The 20270-nt window shown below is 43.0% G+C and overlaps 2 protein-coding genes across 2 annotated transcripts in view; one reads left to right on the top strand and one right to left on the bottom strand.

Annotated features, from left to right (window-relative positions):
* ATP6V1C2 (ATPase H+ transporting V1 subunit C2) overlaps window positions 1–4942 on the top strand; it is a 17889-nt gene extending 12947 nt beyond the window's left edge. Inside the window, exons 6-12 of the mRNA XM_057431816.1 lie at window positions 559–657; window positions 1278–1346; window positions 2277–2369; window positions 2780–2873; window positions 3181–3278; window positions 3682–3811; window positions 4568–4942. Coding sequence (XP_057287799.1) covers window positions 559–657; window positions 1278–1346; window positions 2277–2369; window positions 2780–2873; window positions 3181–3278; window positions 3682–3811; window positions 4568–4663 — 679 coding nt within the window. The 3' untranslated portion in view covers window positions 4664–4942. The remainder of the gene's footprint in view (window positions 1–558; window positions 658–1277; window positions 1347–2276; window positions 2370–2779; window positions 2874–3180; window positions 3279–3681; window positions 3812–4567) is intronic.
* PDIA6 (protein disulfide isomerase family A member 6) lies at window positions 4861–20270 on the bottom strand. Its single transcript, XM_057431815.1, has 13 exons — window positions 20194–20270; window positions 17594–17735; window positions 16374–16431; window positions 15507–15633; window positions 14962–15068; window positions 13463–13596; window positions 12957–13071; window positions 11885–12025; window positions 10642–10726; window positions 10484–10556; window positions 9269–9427; window positions 7209–7305; window positions 4861–6478 (listed from the first exon to the last, which is right to left on the bottom strand). Exons 1-13 carry the CDS (start codon window positions 20225–20227, stop codon window positions 6410–6412), a joined length of 1341 nt encoding a protein of 446 aa, XP_057287798.1. The 5' UTR covers window positions 20228–20270; the 3' UTR covers window positions 4861–6409.

The raw sequence follows: 20270 nt of genomic DNA, 5'->3' as shown, positions 1-20270 counted from the left end.
GCAGAACTGGCCCCACCCTTTACACCTGAGGTTTAACTGCCATGGCCTAGCTAGCTAGGATGGTGACAGCAAAGTCCACAGGTCGTAGGTTTGGTTAGAGTGTCCTTCTCTTCGATGGAAGACCTTACGAGGCTAGACGAGCTCCATCAGACCGGGTTTGAAGATAGGAGTTTTTCTTCTCCTATGAGGAAGGCCTGTCTTCGCTAATGAAGATTCAGGAAGGGCTTTAACACACACACATTCTGAACAAGACTGTCATCTCCTGGGTCAATCTCGAATGACTGATGACACAACAGCACAACATCAAGCGTCTAGGTGGGATTCTGTCTTAGAGGCGTTCAGTCATAAACCCGCAGATGGTAGCCTCGCGCCAGTGGCTCCTCAGCCAAGCACACGCACCAGGGGTCTGAACCTGCGGTTCCTCTTGTACTGAGCAGGATTACTACTGCAACAACCCTGATATATGGTATTATCAACTACACCCACAGCTCAGTGCCTCCAGTATGCTGCTGCTGGGCTCCTGCTAGTGTTATTTTTTATTTGTCTTCTTCGCCATAGGGGAAATCTGCTGACTCGGACCCTAGCAGACATTGTGCATAAAGAAGACTTTGTTCTGAACTCCGAGTATCTTATCACGCTGCTCGTCGTGGTGCCAAAGTAAGGCAATAGTGCGCTCGTATGTGCTCGATGTGGTGTTGAGTTTCAGGCCAAAGCACCGGATCCAGGCGATACTGGATCAGGTTGAGGCAGGTCATCAGCACTCTGGCTGGGGCAGAGGTAGAGCTGTTAGCAAAGGGGAAAGAATGGTTTCTGCTAAGCGTAGTGCTGGCACAAAAGAAAGAGGCAAAGATGTCTCCAAACTCACAGCAGGACAGAATCGGGATGTAGGTTTTTAATGGTTACACAGTGGGTTCCCAAACAGCCTCCTGGTAGGAGGCTTGTAGGGGTGTCCTGGAGCAAAGGACGTTGTGTGGCAGCCTGGAAGTATGTGCCAAAAGCTACGTTCTTCCCACCATCAGCTTCTTGCTTCAGGCCCTTCCTCATGCCAAGAGCCAAAGTGACAACTGGGGTGCAGCGCAGAAGGAAATATCTCTCTAGTTCATGACTAGGAGAGGAAAGGATAGGAGAGGCTTAATGTATCTTAATCACATAACCCAGCATGAAGAGCTCCAACATTTCTATTCTAAAACATTAGCTTAATTAACTATATTTATCAATACCTTTGCTTGCCATAATATGGTATGTGTTTTCCATGCTTTGTTTTGTGTTGCTCAAAGGTCAAGCTACGTACAGTGGCAGAAGACCTATGAATCCCTCTCCGATATGGTAGTACCTCGCTCCACCAAGTAAGTGAAATTCCAAGTTACAGTCCCTGTTGGTTTCAGAAATCTCTGCCATATTTCAGCCCCTCACATTGCTGGATCCTGGAAGGAATCATTTGTCTAATGCATGGGCTCCATTTGAACATAGAGATTTACCCAATCTCATTCTCAGTTGGAATCTGAAATTACTCTGTTGAAGTGAAGTGCAGATGAAAGAAAAAAAAAAAATCATCCATGTTTTGTTTACAATTAGTTTATTGTTCCCTTTTCCCATTATCTTGTTCTTTCTACTTTCGACCAGGGCCTTTTGTTTTTTGTGTAGAATTGCCAAACAATTTGTTACAGTAATCCAGGCATAATTCAGACATATGCAATCACATACAACCTTACGGAAAGTACTTTTCACAAAGATCAAACACTATCTTTGCATCTTTAATTGCTTCCTGCTGTAGAACAGGATAATTCAGTGTACTGTCATTTGCATAAACTTTTCCTTTCACCTGGAGTAAAAAAATCCTTCCTAGGAATTAAATATTCCACTGCTCAGCTCACACAGACCATGAGGTCCAATCCAGGGAAACAAGAGGTGACAGTGCTGTTATCTGAAATAGAAGAGGCACAAAGCACAGAGAAAGAAGAAAGGTGTTTGTTACTGCCTGTCTCAAAAACGCAAATACATGGGAAATGGCGAATGTTACCAGGAAGCACAAAAAAATCAGGCAGGCAGAATGTGTGTGTTCTGCAATGGGTTCACGAACTTAACTCATGGGAGTTTTACATTGGAGGTGGCGTGGCCAGTGCTAATGAAGTTTTTGTTTCCTATTTTGTTCAGATCAGTTCTTGAAAAGCAGGGTGGTGTTCAGCAGCATAAATGAAAAAAACTGTGAAATAGGAAGGTAAAGAGGCGCAGGGGATTTGCTGTATCAAACCACAACAGTGATTTCCCTCCTGCAGAATGATTGCTGAGGATGCAGAGGGAGGACTCTTCACGGTGACCCTATTTAAAAAAGTGATGGATGACTTCAAGGCCAAAGCCAGGGAAAACAGGTAAGAAGCACTGATTGCTAGGCAGGGCAGGCTGCAGCAGACAGGTGGTAAGGGTAAGATTGCTCTGTGTGCAGTTTACCGAAATCACCACTGGGTTTGGGACTTCTTCACTGGTCGGGCTGCTCCGGCCCTAAAGCCTCTGAGAAGGCAGGGTGGGAAGGGGCTGTGGCAGCAGAATCACTGACCCTGTTCTTTAAGTACCAAACTACAGATCCTGGAATTGTCCTTCCTGCTCTCATGCTAAGACAGCAGGAAGCTTGCTTTCTTGGAGTGACTTCAACTCCTACCCTCCACCCACTTTAACTCGTTAAATGGCTAGCAACTTTGAAACACCCTGTACTTGCTTCTCTAGGTGAGTGTGCATATTGCTTGGGCTATGGCTTGTGAGAGCGAATGTCATTTGATTATAGGTTCATGGTTCGAGAATTTTATTTTGATGAGAAGGAACTGAAATGTGAAAAGGAAGAGCTGATGAAATTAGCTTCTGATAAGAAACAACAATATGTAAGTAGCACATCAACTTGGTGGCCCACGTAACGACATCCTTTGCTACTGGCATGCCTAAGCACCTCACTCAGAAATGGCTTTATGGTTCCAGCAGACTCCTGGGAGCTCCATTTAGTCCATATGACTGAGGCACAGGACAGATAGCATGCTTTTCCTGAGGTCACCCAAGGTTCTGATAAACTGGAAACCACTAACAAGCCACCTGACAATTATCTCAGCAGCCCATGATGGCTGAAGTGGGATTAGCTATGGAGTTGCTTCACAGAGCAAGGGGATCACAACGCTGTTGTATCTGTTCTCATAGGGCCCATTGTTGCGCTGGCTGAAAGTGAACTTCAGCGAAGCATTTGTAGCCTGGATCCATGTGAAAGCCTTGAGGGTTTTCGTTGAATCTGTCCTGAGGTAAGTAGGAAAACACGCAGTGCTGGCAGAGATTCCTGTAGAAGTCAAAACATACAGCTCTCTTCCTGGGGTAGGTCTTTGTGGGAGGGAACATCCCTTACACACCTTGTGCCAGGGGTTCACAGGAGACGACAGATGACCACAAAAAAGGTGACGTTCAAAGTTGATAAAAAACAGTTCTGCGGGGGCACTTTCAAGGAAGTGGAAACCAGAAAGACACCGTTTAGTTGAGTTTTGGCATCAAAAAGGAAATGCTTTCAGGTAGAGGCAAAACACCACCACTGAGGTTGTTTCTGCAGTGCAACATCAGCTAGCATGCCAGGAGGCCGAGGGGGGAGAAGGGAAGGAGCAGAAAGGTGTGCCTCTGCCCAAGAGATGATCACATATGTTGATATGTTCCAAGGTATGGCCTCCCTGTGAATTTCCAAGCAATGCTGCTGCAGCCAAACAGGAAGTCTGTAAAACGGCTGAGAGATGTCCTGAATGTGGTCTTCAAACACCTGGATGAAGTTGCAGCAGCAAGTATAATGGATGTATGTATGTATTTGGACTTCAAGTGCACATGCTGTAGCTTGCGCCAGTTTAGCCAGATGAATACTTCCGTTGCCCAGGTGCTAGGGAACACATCTCCGCGCACCCTGCAGTGCTGCTGGATACAGATGGTTACAGATTAGATTAGAGTAACAGGCTCAGATTACAACAGAAATGCATAGATTGCTTACATTTTCTGTTGAAGCATCTGATGTTTATAGCCACTGGACTGAAATAGATCTGCTTAATTATGTTCAGATCAACACAAAGCAAGAAAATTAATCCAGAACCAAATACTGGGGCTGTGACACCTCTATCCCCTGAAAAAGGCTGTCATTGATCAAATACCTGTTTAAACCTTCAGCAGCACTCACTTTCTCCCTTTCCATAACTTGACTGTACAGTCAATTCAGGATACACCACTAGGCATTAGAACAGCCTAAAACCAGCAAGTGCAGGATTCGCAGTGCAGGAAGGGAGGAGAAAGAACTGGGTTGCTCTAGAGCTGAAGCACGCAACAGTGCTACTACACATGCTCATAAAGCTGCAACCAAGCCTGACTTCTCAATGCTAACCTTCATTAGGCAGCCCAAAACCACCAAACAACCCCCAGATTCTCAGTGGCAAATTCCCCACTTTTAGCACAGCAAATGTAAAACTCCATTCCACCTGTGGAAAAGGGCATAAAAGCAAATCATTGTAGCTTGGAACTGTGCAAGCTTGTTTCTGCAGCTAAATCACATTGCTTCCTTTTGCAGCCTGGCATGGACATCCCTGGTTTACAACTGAGTAACCAAGAATACTATCCTTATGTCTACTTTAAAGTGGACCTCAGTCTTCTTGACAGCAGCTAAAGAAATTGGCTCAAGCTTCATCTATTAATTTTCAACCCTAATGTTGCTGTAAAACAATCCTTAGCTACTGAAATTCAAATGCAGATGCTGTAACAGGATAATTGCATAAGATCTTCCCACCTTTTGCAGTAACTTCTACGGTGACTTAAATATGAACATCTCGTAGTTTTACAAAAACGTATTTCAGAGGCAGGAGGTACTATAGTAGTATTTATTATTTTTGGTAAGTTACAAAGATGGTATATCTACTGGACTTGAAATAAAGCAATTTAAAAAGTGTGGTGGCTAATGGATCTACCAGGTGTATACAGTCCTTATCTTCTAAGAAAGCAAACTTAAAAAAAACACAACAAAAAAAACCAGAAAACCTAAAAAGCATCAGAGCAAACCTCAAAGTTTAATTTTTTCAAAAATAAAAGCTTAAGAAAAGAGAGCCTCAGAATTGCTGTGGAACTTACTGTAGAATGACTTCTAGTCCCAAGTACTCCTCAGTTTAGTTTTTGCCAGGACCTTTTAGTTAGAACTCATGTGCTGGGATGAGCACATTTCCTGCACTGAATCCAGAAAATTACTGTTGGCCACCGGTGAGTCTTACACTGCCTTTCATCAGGAGGGAGCTCTCCTTTCAGGGCCATCTCTTACAGACACTACACAATAAATATCCACATTAAATTATTTCCTTGAAAGGAGGGTAAACTTTCAGCTCTTTCATTCCTTACTCAGAAACAATTCCATAATTCTAAACTGATCATATGAGGGTCACTTCACTAGACACAAGACATGGAGAGCAACAAAATAAAATAGTATTTGTATTTAAAAAGCAGCAGCAACCATTGCCATGCTCAGTCCCGATTCGCCTTCCAAGGAAATAGGGATTTCAAATCAGAGCAATGTCAGAGGGGAAATGAAGAGTACTACCATTACCCAACTTGCTGGAGAGAGCACTATGGTGTTTTTGTTAGCACCTTGCCCTAAAATGTTATCTTATGTCCTAAAATGGAGATTAGCTTCACCTCCAATCCTGAGGAAAGGCCAACAGCTCCCTGCATCTCCCACTGCAGCAGCCACCCTGCTTCCATTGTGTTAAAGATCTCACCAAGTCTGGCACAAAGAGAAAGCCCCTGAGAAAGAAGAGGAAGACTAAAGAGCATTTAAACTAGGATTGTCCATCTAAGCAGGCTTTTGGCCAAACTGTCAAGATCATTCACAGTAAGGAGTGGTTTAAGGACTCCCCTCTGCCCCAGCCTCTATAGTCTACAGCTCATTTTTCAAGAGTCATCCAAAATAGGATAGCTTTTATCATGCGCACCTGTTACTCTATATAAGACTAACACTGTGTGTCAAAAATATTTTGTTTTATTCTTTAATTGAAACAGAAGCTGACCAGATTCCACCTCCATGAAAAAAAAAATCACGTTTAAAATTGGTTAGACTAACAGCCTCCAGCAACACTCAAACAGCACACTATCAACAAAACAAACCCCAAGATGTTCCAAAGAAATATCCATGTTGTCCTCAAAATATTTGTTACACAGAATACAATCAAGTTTACTGGTTATGACAATTCATAGAATTTCTGCAATGTTTTCTTGAGATGTATACAGTTCACTGCTGCAGTGCATCACATAGCACAGTGTGGCATGTGCTAGTTCTCCATAAAAAGGCCACTGGAATATCCATCCGATTGTGAACCAGGTTGCAAACTGCTGCACAAGCTTGCCCAAGAAAAGAAGTTTCCTGAAGATCTCACAGCTCATCTTTATCCCAGTCATCCAGATCCACATCACTGAGATCAATATCATCTTCAACTGGAAGCTGTGGAAAAGGGAATGTTTTGAGCATGGGTTTAGAAGCACTTAACACAGGACATCACTGATTCTGAAAGATGCTTACTTCATACTGAGAGTAAAGCTCCCTCCTGTCATCTCTGTCATTCATAAAAGCTCAAAGTGTATGAAGCACAGGACAAGTGATCAGAGTTTAAACTAGGAGGTTGTTTTCTACTAATAAAAATACTCCAGATAAAGACAAATACAGATGTACTAATACTACTGTATTTTGCACTTTAATTCCATCTGAAGTAGATCAAAGAATTGCAGTAACTTAAGTTTTTACAGCAATGTTGAACCTTAAGAAGCTACTTAATCCCTATTCTATTTATTACATGGGCTTTCCCTTACAGTCTGACATTAAGACTGACAATAAGGTCAGCATACTGCAGAATGAAAGGCTCTGAAACACTCATTACTTTGAATGCATACACTACCACCTCCCTTATTCAGCACAAGTAGTAACATGTTTCAGGCTCAAGGGATTCAACTTTCAGACCACATCCCAACAGCCAGGCACCAGTATCTGTCCACAGTGTCAGGCAATGAATGTGGTGTTTGGTCTAGTGGCAGGATTTAGATAATGGGAAACCATCAATACAACTTACCACAATCTTTGAAGAACAATTTTCACATTGCCAGTTCTTAGTTATTTTACCTAATCACTTCTGAGCCTAGCAAATCATTAGCACTTTTAGAAATGAAGCACCCCTTACCTCACCATCTTTGCCATCCCAAGGTTCAACTGAATGAATTTTAGGGAAAGCTCCACCAGCCACTGGTGCTGTGGAGCCACGACCAACAGATAGTTCCCTGAGAAATAAAAAAACCAAAACAAACAAGTTAAAGAAGTTTCTTCAGTTCCATCCACCTGGAACAGTGCCTGCTTCAGATAAAAGGAAATAAACTTCAAGATCTGATCTCTGGAAACAAATCTAAACTGTCTAGAAGCAAAAACTTTTCCATCTTAGAAGCAGAAAATTATAGAGCCTTTAAAGCAGCACTGCAAATTTGCAACTGGATTCAAAGAGACAAACAATATGAATTATATTATTTCAGCAGTTTAACAACCATGGACACACACAGCCCCTTTAACAGTGTGTTGTTTATCACTTAGGGCGACTCCAAGAGCCTTCTAGTGTTGGAAGTCACCTGCAACTGTTACTTGAAATCTTTTATAATCATCTTTTTAGTGATGTTTTTAAGCAGAGACTAAACATCCACAGGTTACAGTGGGGTGGAGGTAACCAGCTTCGAGATACTCCATCTTGCACTTGCTAATTAGGCTTCCTCAAAAAGCCTAAACTTAAAATCCCAAACAGCTAATCCCTTTGCACTCTTTCAGAGGCAAATAAGACTGAACAAGCATTCCTCCCTAGGTGGGACCTACAATTTTTATGCACTTCTTAGTGCTAACTTCTTCAATTTGGTCAACACTGCTGAGAATGCCTATTAGATTACAGAAGCTGCATGCATGAAGCTGAGTTAACAGCCAGCTGCCCCCAATGTGACTGTACTGCTTTCTCTAGGCAGCACAGCTGAGCTGAAGTGTCAAGTGAGAGGTGATTCTAGCAAGAACTGCTCTGCAGTAAGACAATACCAAACCAATTACCTAATGTAATACAAGCTGTTAAGTTGGCTGTTGTGTCCTGATAGCACCATCCACCCTCACCAGGAGAGGCTTCATTAAGATGGATTTTACACACTAAGAGACATTTGCCATGTCTGAGAAAGGCAGATGTTTCTCGCATGCATTAGCACAAAGTGATTGGTATTACTTTCCTTGCACCTGAATCCTAATTTTTACTTGATGTTCCAAGAATGGTCCCTTTTTGGCATTAAGAAGACAGTCTGATCACTTACACAGGTAAGAGAATATAGCAATGTATCTATTAAACCAGCAGGAAAAACGTTCAATTAATGTGCTTCCTATGGCAAGGTGAGGAGAGACTGTTGTATTTGCTTTTGTAATTCTGACTGTCCTCTGCCATTCTCTGAGCAAGGATACTGCTAATGTAAGCTCTCAAAGGCTTACATTATATATGTACATACATAGCTTATGGCAGCTGGTGTTTTACCCAGAAGCAGAATTCCCACTTCACTTTGACCATGCTTAAGTAACAGTTTAAGCTTAGCTGCTCTGTTTAATTGCTGCTGCCACCTTCTGTCATTTCCATTTCCTCTCCCCATTCAGTTCTTTTCAGCACTGGCTCTTGCCCAGCTAGAGGCAGTTTCACTGAATTTGAGCTGACTTTTTGGATGGATTACTTCAGGTCCTTCAATTAGTTTATCACATGCCAGGGGAATGGGGAAGGTGGGAGAGAGAAGACAGGACTAGACCAAACCAGAAAGCTTAACAGCAACATACAGAACCTCAACTGCACCTATTTAGACACCCAAACTTGGAACTTCCCCAATTACTAAATCAGAATCCACCATCTGAATCAGACATTACTAATTATCAATTCCCACCAATGTTTCTGATTACCAGAGAGCCAGAATTTTTCAAGATCAAAGCTCACTTCTTTTTTCAAACTGTTTTCAATATTTGTGCTAAAATATTTAAGTCCAAATGGCCAACTTCTTAATTCTGTCCACCATAAAAACAGTGACTGCTTTATTAGCTGAAATTCCCACTGAAATAACTCCCTGACTCCAGTGAATACGTATTGCCTTAATTCTCTTAACTGTGCAAGTCTCACCTGATCCAGGAGAGCCTGATTTTGTTTTAAAGAATCACAAAAGAGAAAGATTTAAGTCACTTAAGGTGTCATACCTGAGAAACTCATTAATCCCTTGCTCACTGAATGATCCTTTCAGAAGGGCAAATTTCATTTTCCGAGCATTAATAGCTGCCATTGCTGGATACCCAAAGCCTCCAATCCCCAAAGAGCTCTCAAGATCTGACTGAGCACCCGCTTCTGTCCACAGCCACCTTAAGGAAATTATAAAACAGAAAATTAATAATTAGGATGAGCACTACAATCATATAAGTCATACATATCCCACAACCCTGTAGAGTTCAAGCTGGGCTCTGAACTGCCCTTGACAGTGTCAGCTGTTACTGAAGTCAGCAGGATCTCAGTCTTGAACCATGTAACAGAAGAAAGCCCCTCCCTGACAGCACTTCTAGGCCAGCCCCATGTTCACAGCCACTAGAAACTGGACCAGAACAGCAGCAAAACACAGTCCACGGAAAGAACTATGTTACCAATCTGAACAAACTGCTATACTTTGTTATATAATAAGGTTTAAAATGGTTCACAGATCCAAATATGACAAATTCACAGCCCAAATCCCATTGCAGAGGATTTCTTGCCAAGATCTGCAAGACCAGTATTTCACTCAGTATTAGTTCCTTGCTGGTCAGGTTTCAGTTCCTCTAATGCTTAGAGCAAGTCCCCTGAGGAACCTCTGGAATCAACTAGTCTCAGCATTTTCCCCAGGCTTTCAAGCCGTTTTGCCCTCCTTTCACAGCAGTCTGTGTCAGAACTCTCACCTAGAGAAGACCCAGGGATCCTAACCTCTGCTTGAGAGGAGGAGGAGGAGAAAAGGCGAAGCCTGGTGGTCTGCTTCATTGAGAGCATGAAACTTGTTAATAAACTGCAATTTACTTTTATTTTTTGAGGATTCAGTCATACTGGCAGACTCACCCACCAGCGAAAGACTCTAAAAGAAACTGGATAAATGCTGTCCTAAAAATATTGTAGCATTCAGGACAAAAGTAAAAAATTCTTAATCTGAACTCACTATTGCTTAGATCTCATTTGTAGATTTGAGAGGATGAAAAGAAAACCAACAAGGAGTATGAATAAACCAGGAGTTTATTCATCCCCACCCACAGCACAGTTTGTGAGATACCAAGATACACTATCTTGAACAAGGAACAACTCTTATCTGCGGACAGACTGCTATCATACAAATTAGATTCTGTTATGTCTAAAAAATGCTCACATCTTTTCAAAGATAACTTGTCTACAATGAGACTTACCCCCACATTTTCTTTTTGTATTTTTCAGCCATTTTTAACATGACATCCAGGTAAGAATTCCTCCCTGAAGCTCCTGTTAGACAGGATTGAACAAGTTAAACACAACTACATGCTCTAAGTGACAAATTCACACGAAATCTGTTTGCTTGTATGTCTACCTGTGTCAAGAATATGAGGCAAGACAGAAATGATGCAGAGCTGATGAGCATCACAGGTATTCTTCAGAACATCTTCACTGATTATCTAGAAGAAAGCAGCAGAAAGTCAATGAGATTAAGACATGGTTACCCAGCTGTGACTGCACTTCCCTCCAATTGCCTATCAACTCCATACTACAAGGTAATAAGCATTGGAACAACTTGCCAGAAATGCTTACAAGACTCTTCTACTTCACTGGTCCCCCAGTGCAAGACTAATTACAAAAAGTTCACAAAGTCCTCCACCAAGACTTCATAACACAAAAATAAGCAGTACCAAATAAGGCTTAGAGCAAACAGCAAGATCACAGATACTAAAAATCACTGTCCTTGGAACACTGTCCTTGGGAACAGCACGTCCAGACCTACACGTATGCCTGTAGGTTTCATTCATAATACTGCTAGTATAAGGAGAGCCAGCAGAGTGCAGCATCTGCTGAGGATGAGGACATTTAATCAACGTTAACAGCAATTACCAGTTTTGTGTGCCCTACCTTAAAAAGGAATCAACCCATTTATCTACACCTCCAAACTTTGACTGTGCCCCTTTGCCAGTAAAAAAATTTCTAAGCACACAGCCCCAGTACATGTCTATCAATTACATGCAGGTACTATTGTACTAACATTATGTACATTATAAGCCATGCAGAAAATTGACATTTTAAAAGGGTAACAAAAATGAAACAAACATCATTGTTAAAGATATTAATAGTACAAGTCTTTTCTTTTTTCTTCCTGCACCCCAACAGATTGTGTTGGATACACCCCACTTTGGGGACAACTGATCACCATTTCAAATCCACCAACATCAAGCTGAAACTAGTGGAGTGTTTTGGACAACAAGCGAGCTCAGTTCTTATGCATCTCCAAATGGATGGCTTGCCAATGACAAAACCATGCCCTCTTGTTGTAAGATGAAAGATGGGGCACAGAACCCAACCTTTTCACTCATTCCTCAACAGGATTCAGACACCCTGATACCATCCCATTAGTGTCTTCACTGTATCAATTCTGATAATCTTTCAGTTCAGAAATTCAGTGAAAAATAAATAACAGCTGAATGATCACACTTATCATCCTTGACTGTCTGCTGCAAAAGAGTGCACACGCAACACGTTTAGGCTATTTACAGTAACATAGTCCTGTAAAAACTGCAGCAAAGGATATGATGGAAAAGCAATCTGAGAAAATGATGTAGAGGTACCTCCAGGAGCTCAGGTGGTGGTGCATTATCAGAAAACAGATCCAGAGCACGAGAAACGATGTCAGATCTGGTTCTCCCACCATCATAATCAACAGGATCTTCTCCTTTCTGGAAAATTTTAATGGTAGGAAATCCACGAATCTGCAAGAAAAGTTGAAACCATCAGATCACATAAATCTGAAAATTTATGGTGGAAGTTATGTCATACTCCAACACATTTTACATGAAGAAAAAGGGAAGAGATTCAACACCTATGTGAATCAAGTCTCCCAGCCTGTTACAACTGAACTTGAACAATTGTTTCCTACTTGTGCAATAATTAAAAACAAGGTTAACATACACTGATATGCTGTTTCAAGTCTTAGGTTTGATGAATGAGCAATGGTTTCTTCTTAATTCAGATGTACCAAGCACTGCAGGTTTAAGTGCCACGAGGGCTATTTTAACTCTTAATTTTCATTAGACAGTAGTTTCCCCTGTTTTTCTTGGGTAGGAAGGGACAGCACTGTGCCTCTATGGCAACAAGTAGACCTTAAGCTCCCCCTGCTACATTCCCACTAAAATTTGTTCAGTGCTCCCGCTGACTGCCAGTCATGTGCACAGGAAAACTAAGCAGCATACTGTGAACATCCTGTACTGTACTAAAAATTAAAAAGTATCAGTTCCTTTTGGACTCACAGCATAGCTGATGGGGGCAGCTAACATTGTCAGTGATCTCCAATATGTGGCTCCAAGATGTACAGGTAGATGTGCGAGTTCTGGTGATACCCAGCCAGCATATAGTCTGAGAGACCTTTCACTTCAGATGATGAAGCTATACAAGATTTCATGGACATAAAGAGCCATTTTCATCAGCAACATCCAGATTTATTCATTTATCTCATCCTATTCATTTATACTGTTACTGACACTCAGGAAAGAATATTGTGGGAAAATGGTGTGTGACACAACAGTATTTTTAGCACAACCATTTAAATGGTGCCAGATTAAGGAACAGTTCAGTATGCGTTACAGGGAAATCTGACTTACTAGAGATGTAAAAGAAATTGTAACCACTGCAGAGCACACTTACCCCATATCTGCTTGCCAGCATCTGATTAACAGTTGCATCTACTGCAGCCAGCTTTACTTTTCCCTTTGTTTGTTCCTTCACCTCAGTGGCAGCAGCTGCCCATTCTGGCTCCAGGCTGAAAAACGAAGGGTACAAGTTCTCTGAGCTTTAAGAAGGCTAGCAAAAGTATACCACATTTCATGTAGCATACACCACGCAGAAAAAAAATAAAGCCTCTGCAGGCAGTGACAGCTAGGAGGGTTATTCCAAATGAGACTCAAGTCCCACATAACTTCTGGATCTTATTTCCACTGGTAACTGGGCATTTTACTGCTAAGGTGGGTTGCAGCCAGAGCAGCATCAAGGTGCCCTGAGCAGTCAAAGCCCATACATGCTTGGTAAAACGTCTTGCAGAAACCTCCACTTCTGACATACCAGAGATGCAAGTTCTCCTTTAGGGGATTAAGGGTATCACACAAAACAAAGCATTAATGTGAACTCAACTGTTGAAGAAAAAGCTCATTTACTTTTTGCAGTGCCCACACCATGGAGCATAAAACTCCACCATCCACACATCATGACTATTCATGACGTTCTTATCGAAGCTGTCATCAGTCAGCTCAATCACATCCCTCTTATCACCACCTCCGCTCTCTCGGCTCTGTAAGAAATAAACAGACCCTCACATAAGTGCATCATGTCATACCAAATGGTTTTTATTTGAATGAGACACAAAACAGGCAGTATAGGTTACACAACTTCTCCATTTTTAGAACCGACAATACACACAGCCTGCTCCCACAGCACTTTCAAGAAACAGTAAGCGATCCTTCTCTTAAAATCAGGTCAAACTGACTAACAAGAGGAGGGAACACTTTCCTGGTTCTTCATGCTCTGAGCTGCCCAAGAACAAAGTGCTCTCCAAACCCCTCTCCCACCACTGTGTTCTGGTTTCCAGGCAAAACAAACACGTGTAAGAGCAATACACAGTACAGGGCACAGATCACCCAAGTCTTCTGCCTGCCCAGCCTGAGGACACTGGAGTGTATTTGCTCCATGATTTAGAAACAGTAGTAGGAGCCAGAAGCTTTTCAATTTGCCTTCACGGAGAAATCCAGCAAGCCAACTTCAGAACACAACCAAATTCAGAAAAGCCTCATCCATTCAGCTTAGCCTAGAACTAGGCAAATGATACCTCAACCAGCTGAAGAACCAGGCTAACAGGGACCTCAAAGTTCAAAGGGAGACACACCTGGGGAAGAATCACCTCATATTTGGGTCTGACTAACTGTAAAGTAGCTTTTCACAGGGACCTGGGGGTCTTGGTGGATGAGCTGAATATGAGCCAGCGCTGCAGCCCTGTGGCAAAGGCAGCCAACAGCCCCCCAAGCTACACTTGGGGTTGCCAGCAGAGCTGGGGAGGAGATCTTTTCCTCTGCTCAGCACTGTGTGAGACACGCAATGGTGCTGGGTGTAGTTCTGGGCTCCCCAGCATACCCAGTAGAAGAAGTATACACACACTGGAGCAAGTCCAGCCAGGGGTCAAAGCTGGTTAAGGGCTTTGAGAATCTGACATATGATGAGAAGTTGAGAAAGATGGGATTGCTCAGCTGGAAAGAAAGAAAACTTAACACAGATCCTATCCATGTATATAAATACCTGAGTGAAAGGGAGTAAATAAAAGAAAGGCAGCTTCTTCTCTGCAATACCCAGTTAACAGGACAAAAAGGGCATAAGTTGAAAGACAAGAATCTAGTTTAAATACAGGAGAAAACTTTCCTACTCTGAGTGTGGTCAAACACTGGAACAGGTTGCCCCAAAAGTGCAATCCACGTGGAGTCTCAGTCTTTGGAGATACTAACAACTTAGTGGGACACAGCCCTGAGCAATCTGCTCAAGCTGGCCCTGCACTGGGCAGGAGGGCTGGACTAGAGAGCCTCCAGAGGTTCCTTCCAACTTCAACTATTCTGTGAAATGAGCACAGGCTCTTCTGTCTCCATTCAAACACACACATTCCCTCAAATACCTGTTTCCCAGAACTATATCCTCCGCTTCTGCCACTAAGACGGTCTTTCACCAGGGACCGAAGAGCGCTTAAAGCAGCGTCAACAATAGCATCACTTGTCCTGCCACCTGCAAAGCAGCAAAATGAGCTATTGAAGCATCAAAGGCCAGGTTAAGGTAGGCACAAAAAGCAGGACTGGACTATGAGTGATATGGTACTACTGGTAGAACATCACTGACAAACACAAACAATATGATTACTTCACTCCAATTTTTAACTGCCACCCTTATCTGATGTGGGGTGACTGTGGCAAGCTCCCAGTAAACAGGAAGAAAGGAATAATTCTTTAGAACTGCTTAGCAATCTCCACCAACTGCAGGTGGGACTGTTAGCCCACACTAGGACATGCACAGTTTGGTCAAGTTAGTTCCACCCAACCATGTACCAGTTGCTACAAACACTAGACAGGAAGGAAACACCACAGAAGACAGCATTGGCAGCCACCATAATTACTATAACCCAGAAAGTTTTCAGGCATGCAACACACAAATAAGCATCACATTTACCCTGATAATCCTCTGCTTTGTTTTTGTTGGCTCCAAATATCTTGATAGTTGGAAACCCTCTGACTCCATACTGTCCACCCAAGGACTGATGTTTGTCTGCATCTACTGCACCTACTTTCACTACACCCTGTGGAAGTAAAAACAAATACTAAGACAAGACCTCTACAATGATTTAACACATTTTATACTCTGTGAATGCTGGGGGGGGGGGGGGGGGGGGGGGGGGGGGGGTGCAGAGTGTGTTATTAGGAGGGTACAAAAACAGTCACCAGAAGAGAGGTGCAATCCCCCCCAGAAGCATTAACCTACAGAATACCATATGTCCATTCTTTCTTCATCCCGACAAACCAGATTTTAAATTGTTTGTAATTTTTTAGCTTGTGATTGAAGAAGGGGAATATATTTAACATAGGCAAGAGTTCAGCAAATCACTACCTGACCAAGTTTTCTGTAATTAAAGAAATATTCATCACCAACAGCTTAGAACACTGTTTTTACATGCTTTTCCTGTACTTTAGAGGCAGGCAACAGAACAGTGAGGAAGAAACGAGGAACATGCTATCTGGGGGGATGACCAGATTCCAATGCCTTCTGGCGCTGTTAAAAGCAGCCCTGGAAAACAGTGAAGGGAATTCACAGGGACAGAATTTACTTGCTTCCTCTATAATTCAATGGCTTCTTTTAAAAAAAGAAAAACACCCACAAAAAATACTGTCTGTTAAGTGCTTCTGACTGGCCACTTTCCTGGCTGGACAAGTGTGACTAAAGTGATACAGTTTTGGGGACCAAGCCCCAAGCCAGATGACCAACAGCCAAACTCTCCTCAATCCACTACCACAAGCACATTTGAAAGGCTAAACAACTTACTTTTAATGCTGTTGCTGCTTTCTTCCACTCCGGGGTTAGTCTTTGACAGTGACCACACCTTTTAGGAAACAAAACACAGTAACTGTCATTCAGACCTGATAATTATTTCACAAAATACAGAATGGTCTTGTTAGGTTTGCAATTACCAAACAATCACTCACAGCAAACTTAGGAGAGTTAAGATCTTCTCACGAAGAGGGGAAAAGGCTATGCCGCAACATCACATCATCAGACTTCTGACGAAAACACATGTACTCCATATGTATTATACAAGTGCATGCAAACACACATATGCGCACACATCTAGCACAGAGGCAAACATGAGCAGCAAAATCCAGATTGGCACACTAGTGTGCTTGTTGCAAACTAAAACGGATGTGATGGGACCTGAAAAAAAATATTCTAGAGGTAACTTCTTCACCAGCAAGAATTTGTGGCACATTTCCTGGAGGTGTCTGGCAGACAAGAGCAACAGCTGACTGGCAACTAGAGTACAGTCACAGTATCACAAGTCTGTAGGGAAAGAGGAGCTACCATTTTACTTATACCTGTTCCACACTTGATTGCTATTGTTCAATAAAGCTTTCTTTTGCCTGTAAAGCTGCAACAACACTAGAGGTGTCACAACAAGCTTTCCCCAGGCCTCTCAGACCAGATTCAATCAGGCTGTGCAATGAAAGGCCCCTTTCTCCAGAATGTGGAGTTTTGGATGGCAATAGCACAGAGGACTTGTGCACAGGTGGACTACACATCATCAGAATTTACATGGAAGAGACTCCATGCTTTGGACATGAGCAGGACAGGAGATAGAAGTGCTAAATTCAGATGCATAAATCCAGTATTTTTCAAAGGAAATTGGAAATTTTAAGTGTGAATTCAAGCTCTGTGCTTCTACATCAGCATGAATGAGACAGAAGTGAGGGGCCTTCTCACCTACTGCACTTTGATTAGTCGTTTTTAACACTGACCAGTAAAAAATGAAGTAGCAAAATGGCATATAAGATTTTGTTACTAGACCCTATTTACCAACTTGAAACCAATTCCTGCCTTTTTTCCTCATGAGGAACTGCTCATAACTGGAGTTATTTTGCTAGGCATGAGGCCATCGAACTGATAACTGTACTGCCAACAACTGACTGAAACCCTGCGCTGATCAGCAGCAGATTCCTATGCTGCTCCTCCATGATAAGAACAGGCAAGTATGCAGCTGTAATTCTTACCATGGGGCATAGAACTCCACGAGCCACAGGTTCTCACTCTGAATGACCTCCTTGTTGAAGTTAGTTGGTGTCAGCTCTATCACATCATCACTGGCCGAGTATAAACTGTTAACCACAAGGAATAACGTGCAGCTCACTGTGCCTAGAACAAAAAGCAAAGAAATCAGCATTCCTGCAGAACATTTATGATTTTCCTGTTGCCACAGTTAAATCATCTCCCCACTCCCTGCAAATCAGCAGGGAAGGGGAAAAAAAAAAAAGATGAGGGGACACAACAGACTCAATGGATTCAAAGACCAGGAAAAAAAAAAAAAAAAAGGAATTTAAGGCAAGATATATGCCTCTCCTCCTCACTTAAATCAGGATTCCACAGGATCATGCAATATATTCACTGCGCCTAAAGCTAGCTAGGGTTATGTCACTCCCACTATAACTCTCCAAAGAACAGTTTGTCAAAGCTGCTACTCTAACCCTACCAGACCAGCAGAACTTCCACAGGGATCCCCACAATTAGCTTCAATTTCTTTCAGTTCTTTCTCATAGAACCTCTTAAGCCCACACCTCTTGCACAGCAGGCAAACACATCTTTCATAGGACCATATAACTCAGGACTGTCCCAACTAGTTTTAGTATAGTCACACTGATTTGAAGACTGACTTGATGCTAGTGTAAGGAGATCCTTCATTCTTGCTCATCAGGATCTTAGTCTACCACTGAGTTATCTCTCTAGCAACAGACTGGAGAACAGCTAAATCTCTGGTTAACAACTCAAGCACTCTTAGAATCCTAAAAAATTGAAATGTACAAGGAAATTGCTTTCTCTGAAGAAAGACTTCATACTTCTGGATCTTACCTCTTCAGACTTGGCATATAAAACCTCATAATCCTTCCTTCTACCAAGTCAGAGAGATTGAAATATGACAACCATCTCTGTAACAAAATCCACACAGAAGACTTTCCTTAACCCACCAAAGACTGGTGGGAGTAAGAGTTCAGACATCTAAATTAGATCTACATAATAAAGTAGTTAGCTTTGCTGTGAGTGGTTAGTAAATTGTATAGGAAGCTGCATATTCTCTCTCAAGACTGAATGTGGGAGGAAGATGCAATTCAATGATGCAGAAACTTCAGAGCACATGGTACACAGACTGCATAGTACCACCTATGCTTTATTAGTCCTGCTCACAAAAAGCCAGTTTCTATCCTGCAGATGAGAGAAGCTGACATCTTCCAGGTTACTCAACCACAGATCTGGACTGAACTGACGTGCTGCAGCCCACCACCCTATCCATTGCATACTCCCTCTTCTAAATGCTTCTTTTAGCCCTAGGACCCAACCTTTTTCTTCTGGTGCGATCCTAGTCGGTTTACATTACCAGATTTATACACTAGATTGGCTGTCTTCATTCAGCATGCCTATGTACAAAGAGCACTTCATCAGAACTGATTAACTGACTTCCAATGCAATCTGTGGCTGTCACAGCATGTTACGGTGACCTACAGTAGCAGCTGCCACTGGGGTAGAGTAAGAAGGGTGGAAAAAGCTACTTGAATGTTACAGTTACTCTCAAGCAAGAAACCCTTCTTTAGGTGGAATGAGACCATTATATTTAAATCAGCATATTTTAGCATCACCTAAGGAAACCTCTAGCAAAATCCATTCAGAAGCTGAACAGACTTCCCTCAGCCATTTCTGCCACTTCAAGTAGAGAAGTCCTAGTTTACCTAAAAATACCTGCTGAAGAGAACTCACAAAAGAAAGCACACAGTGAAATTCACCAAGTCATATATCACTGCTCTTTGTTTTGCCATTCATGAACTGGTGGCATAATCTTCCTTTCTACAGTGCAACATTCAAGGTTTAATTAATCTTTAGGAAATAAAAGGATAATTTTCCTACAAGCATCTAAGCTAGGAAAATGCAGATGGGGGAGGGGAGAGAGAAAAAACCTTTCGCTATGGGACGTGGATGATGATTCTGTGAGCTTCCTCCTTAAAATATCCACTCCTTCCTCAGCAGAGGAGCCCGAGTGGGACTGCTTCACAGGTTTACCGATTTATTTGGCACAGAAGACCCAGCAGCAGGGGAAGAAGCAGCACAATTCCCTACGGGCTCCTCCTTTTGTCTTCACTCATTGCTTTCTTGCTGCTCTTACAGCACTAGCTCCCGCGTCAGGACAGCCAGGCAAGTAAACATCACCGCTCAATGGAAACTAAAGCTTGCCTGGTCCTATTAGGGCTAGAGACAAGCACCGTTTGTTTGGTTTTGCTGCCGAGACCTTTAAATCATCTCCCTGAGCTTCAGCAGCCCACCGAGGCACTGATAACCCCGAGGGCGCAGCGGCCGGAACCGGCAGGGGCCCTCACCCGCCCCGCTGCCTGCCACCGCGAGGACCGCCTCGCACGGCTCAAAGGCCCCGCTCCTCCACGACCGGGACTCACGGCGGTTCCGCATCCGTGCCCAATGGCCGCCCAGCCTCCTCCGGCCGCGACAGGCCCGCACCCCCGCCGGGCCCAGAGCAGCCGGACAGGGAAGCCGCGACCCACCGCCCCTCCGCCCGCCCCGTCCCCTCAGCGGCCCCGCCGCGCGCGGATCCTACCCCACCACAGGCAGCCCGCTGCACGCGCCCCCATGGCTGCCTCTCTCTCCTTAGGCCACCGCCACCAGAACCTGCCC

The sequence above is a fragment of the Pezoporus wallicus genome, unplaced genomic scaffold (assembly GCF_028554395.1).
Source record: "Pezoporus wallicus isolate ANWC-B61680 ecotype Strahan unplaced genomic scaffold, APGP_CSIRO_Pwel_v1 contig_161, whole genome shotgun sequence".
NCBI classification, from domain to species: Eukaryota; Metazoa; Chordata; class Aves; order Psittaciformes; family Psittacidae; genus Pezoporus; species Pezoporus wallicus.
This window is presented reverse-complemented; position numbering and strand designations above follow the sequence as displayed.